Source organism: Periophthalmus magnuspinnatus, chromosome 18, assembly GCF_009829125.3.
Source record: "Periophthalmus magnuspinnatus isolate fPerMag1 chromosome 18, fPerMag1.2.pri, whole genome shotgun sequence".
Classification (NCBI taxonomy): domain Eukaryota; kingdom Metazoa; phylum Chordata; class Actinopteri; order Gobiiformes; family Gobiidae; genus Periophthalmus; species Periophthalmus magnuspinnatus.
Window position 1 is genome coordinate 4,651,576 of NC_047143.1, and position 20,275 is coordinate 4,671,850.

Here is a 20,275-nt window from a genome sequence, read left to right on the forward strand (position 1 = left end):
AGGAGGCAGTGAGGACAGACAGGGAGAGGAGAGAAGCGGAGAGAGGGAGAAAGGAGGGAGGCGGGAATAGAAAAGGGGGAGACGGAAGAGAGTGGGAGGAGAGAGGAGATAAGGAAGGAGAGGGAGTGTGAGGGGGAAAAGGAGAGGTGCTGAAGGGAAGGGGATAGAGATGAAGAGTCGGAGGGGGTTAGAGAGGGAGGCAATGAGGAGAGGGGAAAGAAGAGAGAAGAGCTGGGAGGACGGGAGAGAGAGAAAGGGGGAGACAGAAGGAGAGAGGGGGGTGAATAGAGGAAAATAGGGGGGGTGAGAAAGGGTTAGGAGGGAGAGAGGGGGTGAGTGAATAGAGGAAAATGGGAGAGGGGGGTGAGAAAGGGAGAGGAGGAAGAGAGGGGGAGAAGGAGACAGAGAGAGATGTATGAGGACAGAGATGAGAGACAGGGAGGAGATGGGAAAGCAGAGGAGGAAAGGGAATGGAGAGAGAGAGGGAGGTGCAGACAGTCACATGGGAGAAGGAGAGGAAGAGATGAGGATGAGAGGGAGGCGAGGAGGAGAGTCGAGACGATACAGAAAGAGGGGAGAGGAGAGAGAATGTTGGAGGTAGGAGGGGGGGAGAGGAGGAGGTGAGAACGTGACATGTGAGCGGAGCATTGACACAAAAGGAGGAAGGAGCCTCATAAACTCTTATTGGGACGTTCTGTTCAGTCCGATGTTTGTTTGAAACAGAGGAACAGGTCACAACAGGGAATTGTTTCACACGTTTGTTTAAAATTATAAAAGAACTTATGTATGTTTACAATGACACCATCACAGCTATTGTTCAGGCTGGGTTAGATAACGACTTGGGAAAAAATATCTAATTGACAAGAGAAAACAGGAGATTTAGTTTGGTTCTCTCGAAGATAATCTCGCAGCCTTCCCACATACATCTGTTTGTGTGTGAATGTGCATAGGTCTGTTCAGATTTGCCTGTTGAGCCGGGTTCACAGTCGTCAGCCGTGATTCTACAGAACTGACTGATTTCCCGTCTCTCCTCCTCTCATTTCCTCTTCCTCCCTGTGCGTTCCGACTCCGCTCCTCTTCATCTAAACAGGATTTTCTCACGAGACACTTCCCTTATGCATTTGTCACAATGGTTTTAATGAATGTTTAGACATGAACACAGCTCACAGTTTGAATTAATGGCTAGATTACTAGAGAGAAATATTGTGATAAACGATGATAGTGACACTACTTTATGCCACTGATACAAAGCAAGATAATCCCAGTAAACCAGTTTTTAAATAGACAGTATAATTAAAACAATGAATGACAGAATGAACCAATAATTAGCCACTGAAGTTACTTATTCAACCCTCTACAGCTCAGATCTAACCTCATTACATAAAAATAGCCAAAATCTCCCCAGTATTGCAAATAAATTGAACACATGATAAATACTGAGCCCTAAATTATATTGTCCCATCTGTCATATACTGAACAATACGAAGTCGATATAGTGCGAATTGTATATGGTAGAATTATAGCCATTGGGTACATTTGCCAATAAACTTTTGGTAACTAGAAAAATTAGATAACCCTGTAAATCAATCCGATTTTTAAAGGTCCTATATTTCACAAAGTTGACTCTTGTGAGTTTTAAGCCATGTTATAATGTTGTTACTTCATGAAAAACATACCTGGAGTTGTGTTGTTGTGTACCCCTTTATTATTAATCTGCCTATTTCTCCAAAGCTCAAAATGCTCTATGTTAATTATTCACAATGATGAGTTTACAAGCATTTTTCACAGCTTTCAGACCAGCGCACAGTTTTGTTCTGACAGTAAAGCTAAAAACACTATGATGCTAACGCAAAATCCTGATTACCAAACAATAAAAAAAAGAAATGAAGAAAATTTGATGCAGACAACACTCAACAGACATATTTTGACCTCAATAGCTGCTTATGTGATATATCTGTACTAGGGCAAGACATAGTTTGCTCACATTTTTTGGATACAGAGCCTTTAAAGAGCAAATTCCACCATAGAATTCTGACGTGTCTTCCATCTCAGTTCAAACTATAGATTATTGAAGTCCCTCTGCCAATGTCGTCCATGTATCGCTATATACCACATTATAAAAAAGACCATAAAATATTAATGAAAATCAAGAGGAAGCAGTTCAGTAAATCAAAGGACAGTGGGGATAAGTTTGATGAGACAAGAATCCCTCTGCTCCTAAACGGATTTCACTGTAGCCTTTAAAACATATGGGAAATATCAAAAACACATGCGTTTCAATATGTATTATTACGGCCTGTTTTGATTCACTGTCTGAAAACCTGCTACTTATGAACAGACAATGACTAACTGTGCAATGTTTACAAAAAAACTTCAACAATACACTCAAAATCTATTGTTCAAAGCAAAACTTACATTTATTTCCTTTTGTGGCTTCCCTGGCCTCATATTTTTACTAAAGAAAACCATATTTTTGCCTTGACATGAAACACTTTAAGGAACAAAACGGTGATGTGGTTTGGCAAATTCGTATTTTAACGATTCAGTTGTTATATGGTCATAAAATACATGCTAAAAACAGTAAACGGTGGTATTCTTGTCCGTGGAGTTAAATTAAAGGCATGTTTTTGTCTACAATGACTGCATCTTTCCCTCAAACCAATGAACTATTATGCACACGTCTTGTCATGTCATGGTTAGAATGGTTTTGAAAAAGCTTTTAATCAGTTAAACCTTATTACAAATCTTATTACAAAATATGATATGTCATAAAAATAGTTTTGCATATTTGGCATATATTGGCTTCCCATAAAACTTCAAAATCCTCCTCAGCACATTCAAAGCTATTCATAACCTTGCTCCATAATGCCTTTCCGATCTCTTCCACATTCCCACTACCTCTCACTCTCTCCACTCCTCTTCCTCTCTCCACCTCTCTTTTCCCTCTGTCCGTCCGTCTTATCACCATGGGGGGTAGAACCTTCAGCCGTTCTGCTCCCCAGCTCTGGAACTCACTCCCACCCGGCCTCCAACCTCCGCAACATGGACTGTCCTTTGGTGTTTTGAAAGGTGTTATATTGACCAATACATTTTTTTCTTTATTTTCTTTCTGAATGTCAGTAGTACAGACTTTTAATTAGTGCCTTTTAACATAAAACATAGTCAAATTTTTTCCTCCAAAGTCTTCAGTCCGCTCCAAACAACAGAGGATTGGCTGTAATCCTCTCCATTAAAAAACCCAAGCTAATCATTGGCCATTAAAGTTCACTTAAATGCACAGCTCTTTTATGTAATATGATTAAAAAAAGTTATTATTTAGCCACTGAAGAATCTTGAACATGTGTAATCAGCAACAATCATTTAAGACACAATTTGAATATATAGTTTCAGGTATAATTTAATAACAGTATATTCCATTTTTTACTTTGTCTTACAGTGATTTGTCCATCCAGTGGGGTGCCCTGTCTCGTCCTTACTCCTCCACCGATCGTAGCAGTTCTCTGGGCTCTATGGAAAGCCTGGACACGCCCACTCCCACAACACAAACAAACTACGATTCCCACAATTCACCTGTGGACCCCGCCCTCTTCAACAACAAAAGAGACTCTGCTTACAGCTCGTTCTCTGCAAGCTCCAATATGTCAGATTACGCTACGGTGCCTTTAAGGTTTGGCGAAGGCGGATCTATGGAAAATCTACTTCAAAATTTAGGATCGAATGGAGATGCTAGCCAGGTTTTGGATAATGGACAACTTATTGCACTTAAGTCCAGATCTTTAACTAGACCGAGACCAAAACAGTTTGAAATGAAAGAACGCCCATCTTCTTGCTGTTATGAAGATGAGCGAAAAGTTAACGAATTAGCGATTTTACAAAATGGCAAGAGCGAAACTAAAATTAAGTCCAACCCACCACAACCTCCTACAAGAAAAGACAGTTTCAGAGCGACTAAAACTAGACCAATCATTACCAACGATCGCTGCTCCTCTGCTCCTATTGAAATCGGCAATGCACCAAATTTCTACGACGATTGCACAACGACAAAAAAATCCGTTCAAAATGGCTTCCTTCCTTTGGAAAATGACAAAGATGATTGCTTGGAGTCTTGCTACATTCAAGACAAAGCACCCATAACTTGTTCTAAATCTTCAAATACGGAAACTACCATTTTTAGGCCTCAAAATAAACACTCTACAAATGTTTTGCACCGGCACAGCGCTCCAGAAAAACTACTAGCGCAACTACAGCTCTTGCAATTTGATGACGCGCCAATTGAGGCTTACATGCAGCCGGAGTCAACAAATGTACCTTCTAGTAGCAGTAGCCAGCGGTCCCAACCAGAAAACGATAAAAATTCTTTGCAAACTTTGTCCAGTAAATGGGGCGGTAGTCGTAGTTCAACTCCTGGTTCACTATTTTTAGAAGACTGTGTAGAAAGAGAAGAATTCCAAAATGAAAAATTGGAAGTCAGTTGTGAAACTTCAAATCAAGTTGCGTGGGGGAGGTCTGTTAGCGTGCCAGAAGAGCAGGTAGCTTTATCAGTTTGTAATAATACTTTGGACAATGTCAATGAGAGAGATTTCCAGCCACTAAGTTCAGCTCTGAGTGTTGACACCTTAGTTGAAAAGAAAACTGAAATCATTGAAGTCGAAAGCGCAACGTTGAAAAAATCTTCTCGCAATCTCAGGAAGAATCGGAGACGGAATGAGCGTTTTGCCACAAACCTGAGAAATGAGATCCAGAGAAAGAAAGCCCAACTTCAGAGCAGCCGTGGCCCAGGTGGGTTGCTCTGTAGCGGGGAGACCGTTCACGAAGAGGGCCCTGATTTTCAAGAAGACGGAGATTTTGAACCAGAAAGAAAAGTTGCATTTGCTACGACTACTACTGATACTGCTGCTACTACTACTTTGGAACACCCTAAGACAACAATGGAAAACTGTTTGCTAGATTCAACTAAAGAAGTTGTGCAGTCCAACCCATCAAGAGCTGTTCAAATTGTCGACTCGGGTGTAGCTAGTTTTGGTATTCGCGTTATTGAAGAACCAGCACCCGCAGGTAAAGCCAGAAGATGGCGATGGACTCCCGAACACAAACTTCAACCCGAAAATGACCCCCAACCAAGACGCAACGATGAAAAACTTTTGGCTCCTTCTCGCCACGGAGTTTGCGCATTCATGTCTTCGTCAATTTCCACCTATCCTCGATCGATGTCTTGTTCGAGGATGGAGCAGTCCGATATTTTGCCGTTCGCAGACAGAATGAAGTTTTTTGAGGAGACGAGCAAAAGCGGAATTACAAAAACTGCGAGCCAACCAAAACAAAAGTCCTACAATGTACAGGAACAAGCCGGAGATCTTGGACCTTACCAATCGCAAAGAAGATATTCGTATCAAGGCGGTTACAGACAAGAAAGTTCAAATTTGATGGAGGCAAGGAGGCAATCGGTAAGTGCGAAAGAGAGGGAGGAAAGACTGAGACAAATGAGAGGAGAATTGGAGGAGAGGGAGACAGAAGAACGGATGCGCCAATGGGAAAGGGAGAGAGAGATGGAGAGACGACAGGAGCTGGAGAGGATACGAGAGATGGACAGAATGAAAAGAGAGAAAGAGGAGATGGAGAGAGAAAGGGAGGAATATTTTGCATCAAATTGTCAAGAGATTCACCAAAACTACCATCAGCGCAGGGATAATTTGAACAACTTTCAGCCTGACTCCTGTTCGGCCTTTTATCCAGTGAAGGGGCCATCGCTGCAGTTTGATGATCAGCGCCATCAAGGATTTACTCCGACAGAGGTGAGGATTGTATGTTTTGAATTTTGTTGGTTATTTGTTGGTTTTAAGAGGGACAAGGCACATTAACATTAACAGGTACAGCATGTAACTTTCAGGAGGTGGCAAGTCACCTGCTTGATTCCATGGAAACTGAAAATTAAAACCATACTTCAGAACATTCTCCACAGAAATAGATAAGTTTTATTCTGTACTGTGGAAGATTATAGCTAAAGAAACATCATTTCCTTGGAAACAAGCGGGAAGCCCTCCTCCAGGCCAAAGAAGGTTTGTGGAGGATGCATGTTTTTCAATGTAACAAGCACAACCAAAATTAAAAACGTGCATCTGTTTTTGGTGAAAATGTGACATACTGTGGCTTTAATACAGATGGGGGCAGCTAAAATTAATATTGCTAAAATGCAGATCTTTCTTGTAATATGGTAAGTTCTATGGTCTAGTCACTAAAAGAAAAGATCAGGTTCAACATGTGTGAATTTACTTTTTAGATATTTCATGGCAAAGTACAATGTAATCAATGGGGAGATCTGGTTCTTTTCCCCATTGGGAGTATAACATCATCACATTTGAAGCACCAATAAGAGTGCAAATCATATTACTTCAATAAAATCACAAAAGGACTGCTTTCTCCACATTCAGAATTACTTGAACAGTAGTAAATGTGTTTCTCCAATGAGGCTTACCCTACAACATGGAACCCATCTGACAACAGCTCATTAAGCTGAGCTAAACTCTGCCTGTTACTGAAGTTTGTAATGCATTTCTTAAAACTGCAGTGGTTTGGCCAAACTTTGACCACTGCAGACTAAATGACCCCTTAGCTCTGTAACCAGGCCTTAGCAGTGTTCAGGTCATTAAGCAGAGCGCGTCCATCCAGAGGTTTTGTGGTTCCTTTCTTGGATTAAAGTCAAACTCTGCTTCCCGTTTGTGGTCAACAGCTGAGATTTTGATTAACAACTGAGAGTGTGTTGTAGAGGTGCAAGATGAATCGCAATAGAATCGAAATTACACTTTGAATGGACGCAATTACCAAATCACAAAGGCTGCAATTTTTTAAGTTCCATAATTCCAAAAACAACTACACATTCAGTTTAACTCCCTGTGTATATGTTTTGCAAAAAAAAATTGAACTTTGAACAGAATCCTATAATTAAAACATAAATCGCTAATCTAATCTTAATGCCAATACTCATCAGAAAGATCGCAATTACGCATTTTTTACAAATCACTCAGCCAAGTCCAGATTTTATTTAATTTTTTTGCAGTCAGCAGCTGATATTTTCATTAAAACATGAGTGTATTGTTGAAATAGTTTTTGTAAGTAGTGGAATCAGACCACAAGCGCGTAGCATTGTCAGGCATCATCAGTGTGAGTTTCTGTTGACCACAAAATGGCTGCTGCCTCTTGGCCGGAGTTGAAGTCCCTCAAATGAACCCAAACCCAATGTAACCGAAGTATCTGTCTGTGGGAAAACACATGGAATCTGCAATTGGACAAAACATATTATTGTTTTTATAATAGAATAGGCTGCGTTCACTTTCTAGAATTTGATGACGTCATTATGTCACATGAGAGATTATAAATTTATAATTTTACTGGTTTTACTGGTTGGACATGGGCAGTACATATGACAAATGTACAGATAAGTTTATAACTGTTACCTAGCAACCGTAATGTTAACAATGGCCAAAAATTGTCCAAACTGCACAATAGTTGACTGATAAAAAATAAACATTTTAACTGTCCCTTGTACATAAATTGTTCCTGCATTTTGGATGGATTTTTTCTGTGTTGTGTTCTGTGTTGACATAGGTAGGCTTTCTAACTCAGCGCTACTTCCTGTATTTTTGTATTTTTCTCATCAAGGTTTTCCCACAAACTGCCACTTAACTGAAGTAAAACTCTGATAAATATTTACCACAGGTACTATCCCATCGAACCAAGTCATAATTAGAAAAACATGAAAACCTGTCAAATCCACTTTAATCTTGCAGCTGTATTTGGTACAAGAAATACCTCCTCTCTCTCCATTGATTTTCTTGTTCCCACACATCTGAATACCGCTGTGGTCTTAAGCATTGTCTGTATTGTTTCCGTGTTGAAATGAAGTGTCCTGTTTGAATAGTCCAGCTGTGTTTTCATAAATGTAGTTAAATGCGTCAGGTTCATTTATCTTGGCACATCTAGGTGTTTTTTATCAGCTTTGGAGACGGGAGTTTGATTAGCGTTCGTAGCATTAGCATTAAACTTGAATACAATCATCTAGAGGCTTCCTAAACGTGTTTGTGTTTCATATCTATCACGCTTTTGCATGTACTAGGAAAGGAACTCCTCGCCAAGTTACACCACAGATGTTTGAAAGCATTATTTTTACAACCGTTTAAGTTATTTCAGATTAGGAAAACATCTCAAGGTCTCTGGAGTTCATTTGTTCTAGGGTCGTATGATTTGGGAAAAAGATCGAATTGCGATTTTTCTGGAATTGAAATTAGGTTTGAGATGTATGTTTTAATAATAGGATTCTGTTCAAAGTTCACATTTTAAACACATCCAGAAGAATTGACAAAAACACTGAAATATGAACTGACAAAGTAATACAAGAATGACATTTCAGAACATGTTTGTACAGAGCTAAAGTACAGAGTTGGCATTTTTTACGCAGAATAAGACCGGAGATTTTGTTGTTTGTAGAGGAAATTATGGTACTTCAAAAATTGCAGCTTTTGCATTTTGTTAATTCCATCCAAAGCGTGATTTCCATTGGATTGCGATTAATCTTGCAGCTGTACTTTAATCTGTCTCGTTTAGGGAGGCAAGACAAGGCAAGGTTGGCAAATACTCCATGTATTCCCACATATATGTAAAATATTTAGCCTAGCAGATGTGTGTCCTGCATGCATGTTGTATGTTACATTTAGCATCCGAGTCAAACTTCTTTCAACAACACACAAGAGTTTTATGAAGTGTCTTGAAGTGGTGCTGTACCTGATTTTTACCATCTTAAAAAAACGTGAAAAACAGAACTAGTTCATTTTAAACAGTTTGCAGTGGTCCAAAGTTATTTCTCACTTAACGTATGCATTCTGAGCATCCTAATTATTCACCGCAATGTGTTTATAAGCGCTTTTCACAACTTTCAGAGGCGGAGTTTTGCAGTCATGGTAACGCTAACAACAACTAGCATGCTAACACTCACTTCCTAACTCCTCACTTGGATGCAAACAGTACATAGCGGACTTATTTTGACGCCAAGATCTGTTATACAATGTCTGTACATGTAAAAAAAAAAAAAGAAATCAGGTACAGGCCCTTTAAGTTACTCCCACCAATCTGAAGCTACAGCTGTTGACTACTGAAAATAATAGTTACAGCTCCTGCTATAGACTACTCCAAATTTGTGCTAACTGCTCATTTTATATCTTTTACACAGCTGGTTTCAAAACTAATTTTCTGACCACAAGTCTCCTGTGATTTTGGGTGGAGGTGCTTTGCCATTTCCCCTTTAATCGCCTCCACTCCTGCACCACCCTCAACACTTTCGCTGCAGATATGACCTCTCCTTTAATTCCATTGGTTGATGTCTTTTACAGATGTATTCCGCCCGGCAACAGGAAACCACCAAGCTCAACAGGAAGTACAGCCTGACGGAGAGGTGAGACACTTCCTCTTTCTCTGCGTCCGCCATCTTGTTTAGAGGAGACATGTTATGGCTAGTTTATAGTCCAGCATCAAGCTCCTCTCGGCTGAGAGCTGACAATCCTGACGTAGACCTGAACCATACAGGCTTCTGCAGAGCTAATCAGAGTCCAGGTGCATTGTGGGGATAAAAACAATGTAATTAGCATTTATTTATTTACTGGGACAATAAACAATCACACAAACAAACACAAGTGTTTGCTGTTATGACCTATTTTTAATCAACTGTCCATATAGTCTTTGTGGATCACGAGAGCATACCTATGTTTCCATAGCTCTATGTTTCCACAGCTCTATGTTTCCAGCTTTGTTTTCTCACATTTAAAGATACTTAGTAAGTAAATCCATAATCCTCACCCTGACCCGAACCTTAACCGTTACCCTACAACCCAACAAACGTGAAAACACGAGGTTGTGTTCTGTAGAAATTCTGTGCTTAGTAACTTTGGCTGAGGCGCCTGTGCACAGCACCACAGGATTTCTGACTGGATGTCCTGTGTGGAGCCGTGCAGCGCAGGACTGTGCAGCACATCTGCGTTAATTTGATGCTGAGCTATAAATCAGACTGTGCTTTTATGTGGCGTGTCATTGCCCGATTTGGCATCTTTTAATGTAACTCGTTTAACTCTTTATTCAGTGTTCTGTCACTGTATCTACACGTATGGCTTAACTTAAATGCATTCACATCAAAGTATAACAATTATACTTTTATACAAGTATAACAAGTATAACAACAGAGTTTATGTTTAGAAATAGAAACAAAAACAATCGTATTTGACCAGAATCATGAAAGTTAGTTTTACTAAAGTCAGACTAAACTCTGCTCTGCTCTTTTAATAACAGTTTAAATACAGAATTTTCACTGACTTTAAGCAAGTCTTAATCAGTAAAACACTTTGTATTATAAGAGTAAATTTCAAACAAATCTCATAAATGAGGTTAGTCCAAAGTACAGTTACTATAGCAACTCCAGCATACTGGGTTTGAGCAGTTTGAAAAACAGTGCCAAATTGGGTAAAGTTCCAAATCTGGCAATGAACTCAAAATGATCTCAGGCGGATGTTTGCCTTGACAGAAACAACTAGGCGCCGACATACTTTGACCTCATGGCAAATATATTTGGGGCAAGACATATTTTGCTCAAATACACTAGAAAATATGGCCTTTACCATGTTAGCCACACAATCCAGACATAACTAGTTTTTATCAAATTAATTGGAAATACCTTTGGTGCATGCTTTTCCCGATTAAACCCAATTATCCCAATGATCTTTGTTCAAAATGTTCCTGTAATACTGTAATACGGGTGAACGATGATTTCACTAATGCTAAAGAATGGTATTTTACAAAGGCCTTCGTTGTTTTTAACCTGCACAGAAGCGGTTCACTGAGGAAGGAATGCAGCTAGGAAGTATTAAACGATAATTAGCCACTTTCCCCTAAAATGTAAATCATCACAACACGGAAACGCAGGTTAAATCTTCATGGAAAATATTTGAGCAGCTTAAATTATGTTGTTATGAAAGAAGAGTGAGTTATTATTATTGTGCTGATTACACTGGAGTTTGTACATAACACATGGATGCACTGTTCTAGGGGGTAGTTGGTGAAATCCTACACTTATTGTCTTTACCTATAAACTTCAATTAAAAGATTTTTTGTAGAATTTGTGGATGTAAGAGCCCATTGTGTATGAACCTGTGTTTTTATATATTATATATCCTCAAGTCATATCTTCTTTATACTTATTATTGTGGCTTTTGCTCTACCTAAATGTATAATTTACTTTAAAGGGTGGGTATTATGCAAAATTTACTTTACGGAGCTTTGTACCATATTTTTAACGTTGTTCCCTCATGAAAAACATGCTTTGTTGTCATGTTTTTGATGTCATTCATGCCTGTTTGAGTAATTTAGCGATCTGTCCCAATCTCTCCCGATTAAACCCTCCTTAAGAGTACGAGCCTGTACACAGCTCCGCCCACAAGCCTACGTCACCCATGCTCCCACACAGCAATTTTACACAGATAAACAAAACCATGATACAAAACAGTACACTACAACTTCACGCGGCTGACTCAATGTGCAGTAGTTTCATTAATGGGGTGCACACTGTTTTTTTGGGGTTTTTTTTTGTGTTGAATGTAATTTTTAAAACAATTAAAGTTAACATAATGATCTTAGGGATGCACTGATCCAGCCTTTTCTGTTCCTATGCCATTTTCGATAATAAATCTTTAAGCATCTGCCTATTCCTGATGTCAGCAGATAACAGTGCAGTCTAAAAATAGTATTTCCATCATCTAAATATGTTCTGTTTATTAGCAGTTAATATCCCATAAAAGTGTAATACCCCCCTCTTTAATCACATCATTTTAATGCTTTGCCTTCTGCAGGGACTTTTCAAGCAGACCATGGGAGTCCAGACCTGTAGAGCAAATCCGCCGGACGCACAGACAAGACAGTCACTCTGCACCTGCCCCTGCCCCTCTCCGCACCAGGGCCATGTCCGAAAACGACCTGCGCTTCGAGGCTCCCCACCAGCGCTGGTCCCCCTCTCTCTCCATCGCCAGCACTCAGACCCTGACTGAAGTGAACGAAGGATTTAACCAGAACTTGACAGAAAAAACAGCAAAGAAAAAGACCCCTCCTCCTCCCAGACCCCCACCTCCAAAATGGGAACAGTTTCATAAAAGACGAGCATCGCATCACGCCATCTACTCCTCCTCTCCTCAAACTGTGACGGGTAAGTAAAATTTGGATTACGACTAGAGATGTAACAGTAACTGAAACATCGTCAAAAGTCACGCAGCAACTTAAAAAAAACAGAGAAACTACATAGACCATGATCCTTTGCTCTGTTTCACTGCAGACCACATAAAGAAGTAACTGTTAATAAGCACTAATGATGATGACAGTAGCGTTTCTGCAATTCTGTTGATGTCTTCAAAATATAACAGTAAATGTCATACTGTATGATTTGGATAGCGTTACATCCCTAATTACAGCCAAAAAACAAACTAATAAAAATGTTCTTCAATTTTATTTTCGTAAACAGTGATACACGTAGGATTTGATCACGCTTTGTTCTGGTGATGTTTATGGTGATACCCTAAAGAGGCAGGTGGGAATTGGCTCCTTATGCCATATTGGACTCCGCAATTTTCCAACCTGGAAGTCAGCGGACTTGTTTCTTTTATTAAGTCGTTTTAAATCAATATTGCAATTTAAAATGTCCAAAATATAACTGAATGAGCCACAGGTGTCATAGATTACAACTATATGGCAGACACAAGCACAATATGTCTTCTTTAATACCATTTTAACCAAATTTTCTGCTCCCTTCAAAGTTTTCACGTAATAATATTGTTATATTCATTGTTCCACAGGAGCCTTCTCCAGCCAGTCTTCATTTGAAGAGACGTCCAGACAGCGCTCCTATAGTCTGCCTCCTACTAGACAAGAACTCAGCTCCACAACAAGCACATGTTCAAAGTGCTCCTGTCACCAAGATCAAAATTTCCCCCAAAATTCAAGAAACCACCACCAAAACCTACCACATGATGAAAATTTACCCCCAAATTCAAGAAACAACCACCAAAATCTAGCCCAGGACCAGCCAACACTGCAAAGTTTGCACCAAAACTCGACCGACAACCAACGATTTCACCAAACTCAAGATATTCAGTGCTATAACCAGGTCCCTCCCATTCAAGTTCAAAATTCTGTCTCCTCCGATCAAATTCAACCCTCTCACGAATTATCCAATCATAGCTGGCCTTACCACCACATCCCAGCCAATCAAATTCAAGCTCCTCGTGTACTGTCCGGCTGTAGACAGATTCAGGAAGTCTCACCAGCCAATCAGATTCCACCTTTGTCGGTTTCCTCCAATGAAATCCAACCATCTCAAATTCAAAATCGGCCTACTTATAAGCAACCCGCCTACGTCCCACCAGCCAGTCAGATACCTCCACTCCACCTCTCGTCCAATCATATGCAAGAACCTCTCTTCACTATAGCGCCCCCTAGCCCCATGTTCTCGCGGCGCAGCTTCAGGCCAGTGGCGCCGCCCCAGTGGAACAACAGGGGAAGTGTCAGTGAAGAGACAGAAGAGTTCCCACCTCCTCCTCCTCCGGTCGCAGACGACTTGGACGACAGGTGAGAGCCCGTCCTCCTGTATCTCTGTGTGTCAGATGCCCTTCCGTTCTCCTGTATCCGTGTGTTTCAGATGCCCTCCCTTTCCTCCCTGTGTATCACTTATGATCACAATTATTTATACTCATAAAATGGTTAAATATGTTTTCATTCTCTAACAACAATCATTTCAATTTAATTATAATGTATTTTTCTTTTCAGTTTTTCAGACTCCGAAACAAACGTCATCTTAAACCAAGAACAAATTACCAAAACCCAACCGTCTATCACAAGGCACACAGCTGAATGGGAAAGATCTGTATCTCCCAGGATTCATAGTGACACACCTCCACCACCTCCTCCTCCTGTTTTTCAAAATGGAAATCCAGAAACTTCTCTCTCTATTAACTTACAACAAAACCACAATTTGAAATCAGAATTTGAAACTATAAACAATATAAATGGCGTGATTGAACCAAAAAATATCGAAATTGACTCAGAGACTACTTTAAGTCCAGCCCAGAGTTTAGACACAGATTTGGATGCACCACTAGAGACGGACATTGACGACTTCCAGGAGGAGGGACTTCCTGTTGCGAACGAGCCAATCAGCAGCGAGCTCCCGTGCTTGGCTCTCCCTGTAACGGTGCTGGAGACGGACCTTGACACGTTACCCGAGCATGAGACCTCTCCTTCGAGCACGGCACGACCCGACAGCAGCCTCCTGGAGGAAGAGCTGGAGGTCCGGGAGGAGGGGAGCCTGGAGGAAATCTTCCCGCAGAGCAGCGAGGGCGAGTCGGGCACAGAGAGCTGGAGAGGGGCCTCCCAAAGCACGGAGCACAACACCGACAGTCTGGACAGGTGGGGAATAAGTTTGTTACAATACTAAAATGTATCTTATTTCGATATTAAGGAATAGACTCGATACTCAATACCGATTTCGCTACCATGGTGATTAAAAAAAACTAACACAATTTTAATGGAAACAAGCAGCACCTTCCACAAGAAAAGTTGGATAGTGCGTAGTGGACCTTTTAACTTATTTTTATTAAATATCCAGACCATATACAAACTGAACTAGGACACTTTTCTTTACAGCGCTAAACCTTTTTTTAAAAACAAATTTATATTAACAAAATCTCCCACAAAACTGAATGTTCATCTTTAAGGGGTCTAGTTGACAAAAGGTTACAGCCGAATGTTTTAACAGTCCTGCTTAGTTGTAGCATGTCTGTTTAGCCTCTGCCTGATCTGTGCCCGTGCTGTGTTTTTGCTTTTTTAAACCCAGACCTTTAGCTTTAGCCTTTTGGTGTTTCTCACTGAACGATAACGACTGATTAATGTCTGAGTCATGGGTCTGTGTGGCCTTCCTGTTCTGCCCCGAGGTCAGACAAATACAAACATTCAAAAAGGTTCATGGTTTAGAAGAACTTGCATTTATTTATTCATCAAGTAGTTTTTTAAATTAGTCTAGATACATTTATAATTATGGATCAAACATCACGATGATGGTTTAAAGCCACAGTATGTGACTTTTTAAGCTTTTTTTTTTTTTTTTTGCACACATACCGACCGAAGCAAGGCTGCCAATTTGCTCCGTGGGCTTGTCCGCTCACCACAAACACTCACACGCATACACACACACACACACACACACCGCATTCATATGAGACAATGTGGGTGAAGTGCCTTGCCCAAGGACAGTTTTTGCTACAGAGGCGCCACTGTGGCACCTGATATTCCAAAAGGCCTTCCATTCAAATACTAACCAGGCGCAGCCCTGATTAGCATCTGATATATGACGAGATCAGGCTTTGACAAGGAATTTAACTGTATTTTTGTATTATATTTTATATATATTCTGTTGTTGCTAGGCGCTCTGGGGCAAGTTCGAGCTGCTCGTCTTATTACAGCACATCCACAGCCAAAGCTCAGCTTCTGTCACAGATGAAGGATTTCACCGAGGAGAGAGAGAACCAGGATGAACTCATGTATAAGGTAACTCCCAAGTTTCACCAAAGAGCTGCTTATACAATATACTGGGACAAGATACATTTTGCTCAAATACATGCGATAAAATCGAGTACACTTTTCTTTTTGTGTTTCACAGAAGCAGCTGATGGAGAGTTTGCGGAAGAAGTTGGGAGTTTTGAGAGAGGCTCAAAGAGGACTTCAGGAGGACATCAGAGCCAACGCACAACTCGGCGAAGAGGTGAGACACGGGGAGTACAGCAAAAGGCATATAACCAGGGGGTATAAGGTTCTGTCCTATCAGGGCCAACGCACAATTGGGGGAGGAGGAGAAGCGGTGAAAATGCACCATGACAGAAAATCAAGTGTCTGGGATAATGCCAGGCAGTTTCCCACGATCCTTAGTAACAATGTTTCTGATTGGACAAAAAAGGTGACCTAATAAATGCCTTTCTGCATGTGCCCAGGTGGAGGCGATGGTGGTGTCTGTGTGTAAACCCAATGAGGTGGATAAGTTCCGGATGTTCATTGGAGACTTGGACAAAGTGGTCAGTCTGATGCTGTCTCTGTCCGGACGCCTGCTCCGAGTGGAAACGACTCTGGATACCCTGGACTCTGAGAGTGACCACGAAGAGAGGGTGAGAATCCTCTGCATTCACTGCAAATCCTCTGCTCCTTCTGCTCCTCTTCCTCTGATCCTCTTCTCTGCATCCTCTGCTCCTAGTTTGCACCCTCTACTTCACTACTTCACCTCTGCTTCTTCTGCATCATCTGACCCTCACCTCTGACCCACTCCTCTGTCTGCTCCTCTTCCTCTCTTCCATCTGACCCTCTCTTCAGCTCCATCTGACCCTCCATCTGACCCTCTCCTCTGCTCCTCCTCTGCATCCTCTGCTCGATCTGAACCTCTCCTCTGTGTCTTTGGTCGATAGCTCCCTCTGCAGGAGAAGAAACGTCAGCTCATGCGCCAGTTGTCGGAGGCTCAGGACTTAAAGGAGCATGTGGACCGCAGAGAGCAGGCTGTGAGCCGAGTCTTGGGCCGGTGTCTGAGTCCGGAGCAGCACCGAGACTACAGGTGAACCAAGTTATGAATGATTATCAGCATTTAAGGAACTGTATGTAGCCTGCATTGTAAAAAAGTTGTACAACCACAACTGAACCTGTGTTGCCAGAGCCTTAACCTGCAGATAGACACACATACAAGTTGTTCTCATTCTCAGTTTATGGACAGGCTGTGTACTCCAGAGGCTGCACTAGCACTGATTCATGATTGGCTGCAGGTCCTCGGGGTTAGGTAGTGACGATTCAGATCAGAGACAGTCTTTTTAAATTTAAAAAAGCTGGATTTCAGCATCGAAACTGGCAACCCAAGTGACTCAGGACTCATGTGAGGCTCAGTCTGCTTTTTGATTAGATCTTGAACCAAAACATAAATTAATGGGCCGTCAAGTCCATTGTTTCTGTAATTAACAATAAAAAAATTTCTGTAAAAGCTATGTTTGATTTGAACATGTTTACGTGGGGAGGTCAAGTTTACAAAATTTAAAAGGCTTAGCATACAGTTCTTTCAAAGCAGTAATTCTATATCATAATATTTCATTCGATGGAGGTTCAGTTGCATCTAATAGTCAGTGATCAGCTTGGGTCTTTTTAATGGAAAGGTCCACAGCGAAGCATCTGGTCTGGAGTTCAGGCTTTGGAGAAAAAAAAAATTGACTTTTTGTGTTAAATAAAGTAATAATGAATGCTAAATAAATCATCTTAATCTGTGTGTTTATGTCTCACAGTCACTTTGTGAAGATGAAGGCAGCTCTCCTGGTGGAGCAGAAGCAGCTGGAGGATAAGATCCGTCTGGGAGAAGAGCAGCTCCGTGGGCTCAGGGAGAGTCTGGGGCTGGGGGTGGGGGCAGGCTTCGGGTTAGCGATGGGCTACGGGCAATACTGACGCCTGCAGCCAGGGGGCGACTCTTGCACCGCACTGAGGGATAGAACCCGAACAAACTAATTCAACGGCTTATTTTTCACACCACAAGTACCACCAAAGAAAAGATTTGGCTTTCCGAGTCCCACTAGATCTAAACCACATCTACAACAAGTCTAATCTAGGACCAGGTCTGAAAATGCTCTACATCATTTCCACTGTTCTAAACAAGACATTATCTAAAGGAGGATAAAGAAGTGGATAAAAGAACTTTAAATTAGACAAACCCACAAACTGAAGAACTGTCCATGTACGACCTGAAGGAGCTCGTGTACCACAGTTTGAGAAACACAGAACTATTTTTCTGATACGTCTGTAATAATTGGAGATAGAAGCTTCAAATAGATTAACTCTGTAATTACAGCACCTGTCCACAACAAAAACTGGCACAAAGTTCATCTTCTCTGCCAGTGTAGGTTAAAGTGAGACTAAATGCTTAAACTCCGCCCACAACCACACTTTAAATAGACCTGCTAAACTGGGCAGTACCTGGAGGACTAAATAAGCTAGGTGTTTGTAATCAGAAACATGGACAGAAGGATCCAGAACATTTCTACTGAGGAGGAGCTGACGACATGAAGAATGACATTTTTACACTGATGGGAACTTCAGAAGGAATTTAGTCTAATTTTGACTTGAGCAATTTTCATGTGGTTTACATTTTAGTGGCCAAAACTATTTAGTTGTATTTGTTTGACATGATTCTGATCATTCACTGATCTTTAAAGCCACAGTATGTAACTTTTTAGGCAACAAATAGACTAAATGTGTGTGTTTATGGCATCTGGAAAAACTTTGAGTGGTCTTCCGTCTCCACAAACCTGACTCTTTTTTTGACCTGAAGAAAAAAGAAATGTTGTTCCTTTGGCTATAATCTTCCACACTATGGCGTAAACCTTATTAATCTCTATTCAGGTGACACACAACCTCCAGAAAGTTACATACTGTGCCTTTAATATTTGAAGTTTTACAAACCGATGACTGTATCAATGATCCCCACTGCTGAGAATATTTTTCATGCAAAACACTAAACACTAAATACACTAAATAAGTCTTTAAACCGTTATCACTGTAGCTGTGCCTTGTTTTCACTACATTTGCATTGCCAAAGACACTATTTGCTTTTGTTTTTTAAATCGCTGCTTAAATATTTTGGTGCTTCACTTTCAGTTTTTTCCCATTTTTGTGAAGTCACATTAACCAATATTTTTCTTTCTTTGTATTTTATGAATGTTGCGGGACGACACGCCTGCCTGTTTCCACGTTTGAAAAAAATATTATTTTCTGATTGTTTTAAACATTACTGTAACTGTTTGAGTGGAGTTTGACACTTCACCCTTTTGTACAAATACTTTTGTATCTTTGAATTGTATATCCCTTTTGTGTATATTTGAAACGATTTGGATGTAAAAATATGACAGAAAAAGAACCAGAACGATTGCATTTGTTGTATATTTTGACAAGGACCTAATTTTGATCTGAAATTTGATGATGAAAACTGTTAAAACTTTGCTAAATAAGTTAGAGTTAGGGTTAACTTTTCTGGTGGAGATATTGATTTACTTGGAATGCTCCCTATTATGGCATTAAACCAGACCAAGTTACAGGTCAGATGTAACTTCGTCTGGAAAAGCAACCTCACCCTCTGTAAGAATGTGTATTTTTTAAAGGCGACAGTAGCTCAGTTGGTGCTGCTTGTCCGACGGGTCAAATCCCACTTAACATAAAAAATATAATTGGTTGAACAGGTTGGCTGTGCCTCCCACAAATGAATGCTGCCGCTGTGTCCTCGGGCAAGACACTTAACCCACCTTGTCCCCAGTGTCTGCATATGAATGGGTGAATGGGTGAGTGGTTCCTTGATCTGAAGTGCTTTGAATGCCTTAGAGGTCGAAAAGCACTTTATTAAATATAAACTATTTCACCATTGACCAAGGCAATAAAACAGCTGTAATGAAAAAAAATGCAAGAACAATTTAATGGCATACTGTGGAACATTCCGGGTAAATCAGCATCTCCATGGAGACAAGCAGGTGGTTGACCCTTCACTAGAAAAGTTACACTGTACACCTTTAATAGAAATTCCAAATTAAAAATCAGTGATTATCCAGTAATTACATATTTAACACCTGTTGCACCCGGCTGTTTTTGTATTTTAAGTATTTTAAATTTTAACATTTATTTTATTTTGGTTCTTGTAATTTTATCAAAACACTAAAGACTCTTTCCATATTTCACTGTTTATTTTTGTACATATTTTTCTTGATTTTTCACCAAAATGACAGAACTGAAGTTGCTCGAAAAGTTAAATTGTTAAGTTTGATGGTTTTTGTAAAATGGCTTTTTTTTTTTTTTTTTTTTTTTACTGTGGAAAATGTGTACAGAGAAAAAAGCATAAATGATAATAGTATTTTAAACAAGCGTGAAGTGTCTCATGATTTGTTTTGGTTTTGGTGAGTGGTGTGTGACTGAGGAGAGCGCGCTGCGTTTGAGGAAATCGGACAAATGACGATGTTTGAGCCTGGAATGAAAAATTAAGAGTTAAAATAGTTTACTGCAGGAAAACGGGATTTTAAGATGTTGTTTACACTTAAACACACCACATCGTTGCTGAGACTAAACCAGGACTAGACCAAGACTAAACCACAAATGAACCAGGACATAAACAGGACTAGACCAAGACTAAACCAGGAATGAACTG

At 40.4% G+C, this 20,275-nt stretch overlaps 1 protein-coding gene across 1 annotated transcript in view; it reads left to right on the forward strand.

Moving 5' to 3' along the window:
- Window positions 1-19,988, forward strand: part of shroom4 (shroom family member 4) — a 73,498-nt gene extending 53,510 nt beyond the window's left edge. Inside the window, exons 4-13 of the mRNA XM_033984098.2 lie at window positions 3,437-5,792; window positions 9,381-9,442; window positions 11,883-12,232; window positions 12,876-13,647; window positions 13,846-14,484; window positions 15,498-15,621; window positions 15,734-15,835; window positions 16,062-16,232; window positions 16,527-16,669; window positions 17,382-19,988. Coding sequence (XP_033839989.2) covers window positions 3,437-5,792; window positions 9,381-9,442; window positions 11,883-12,232; window positions 12,876-13,647; window positions 13,846-14,484; window positions 15,498-15,621; window positions 15,734-15,835; window positions 16,062-16,232; window positions 16,527-16,669; window positions 17,382-17,538 — 4,876 coding nt within the window. The 3' untranslated portion in view covers window positions 17,539-19,988. The remainder of the gene's footprint in view (window positions 1-3,436; window positions 5,793-9,380; window positions 9,443-11,882; window positions 12,233-12,875; window positions 13,648-13,845; window positions 14,485-15,497; window positions 15,622-15,733; window positions 15,836-16,061; window positions 16,233-16,526; window positions 16,670-17,381) is intronic.
- The last annotated feature ends 287 nt before the right edge of the window (window positions 19,989-20,275 follow it).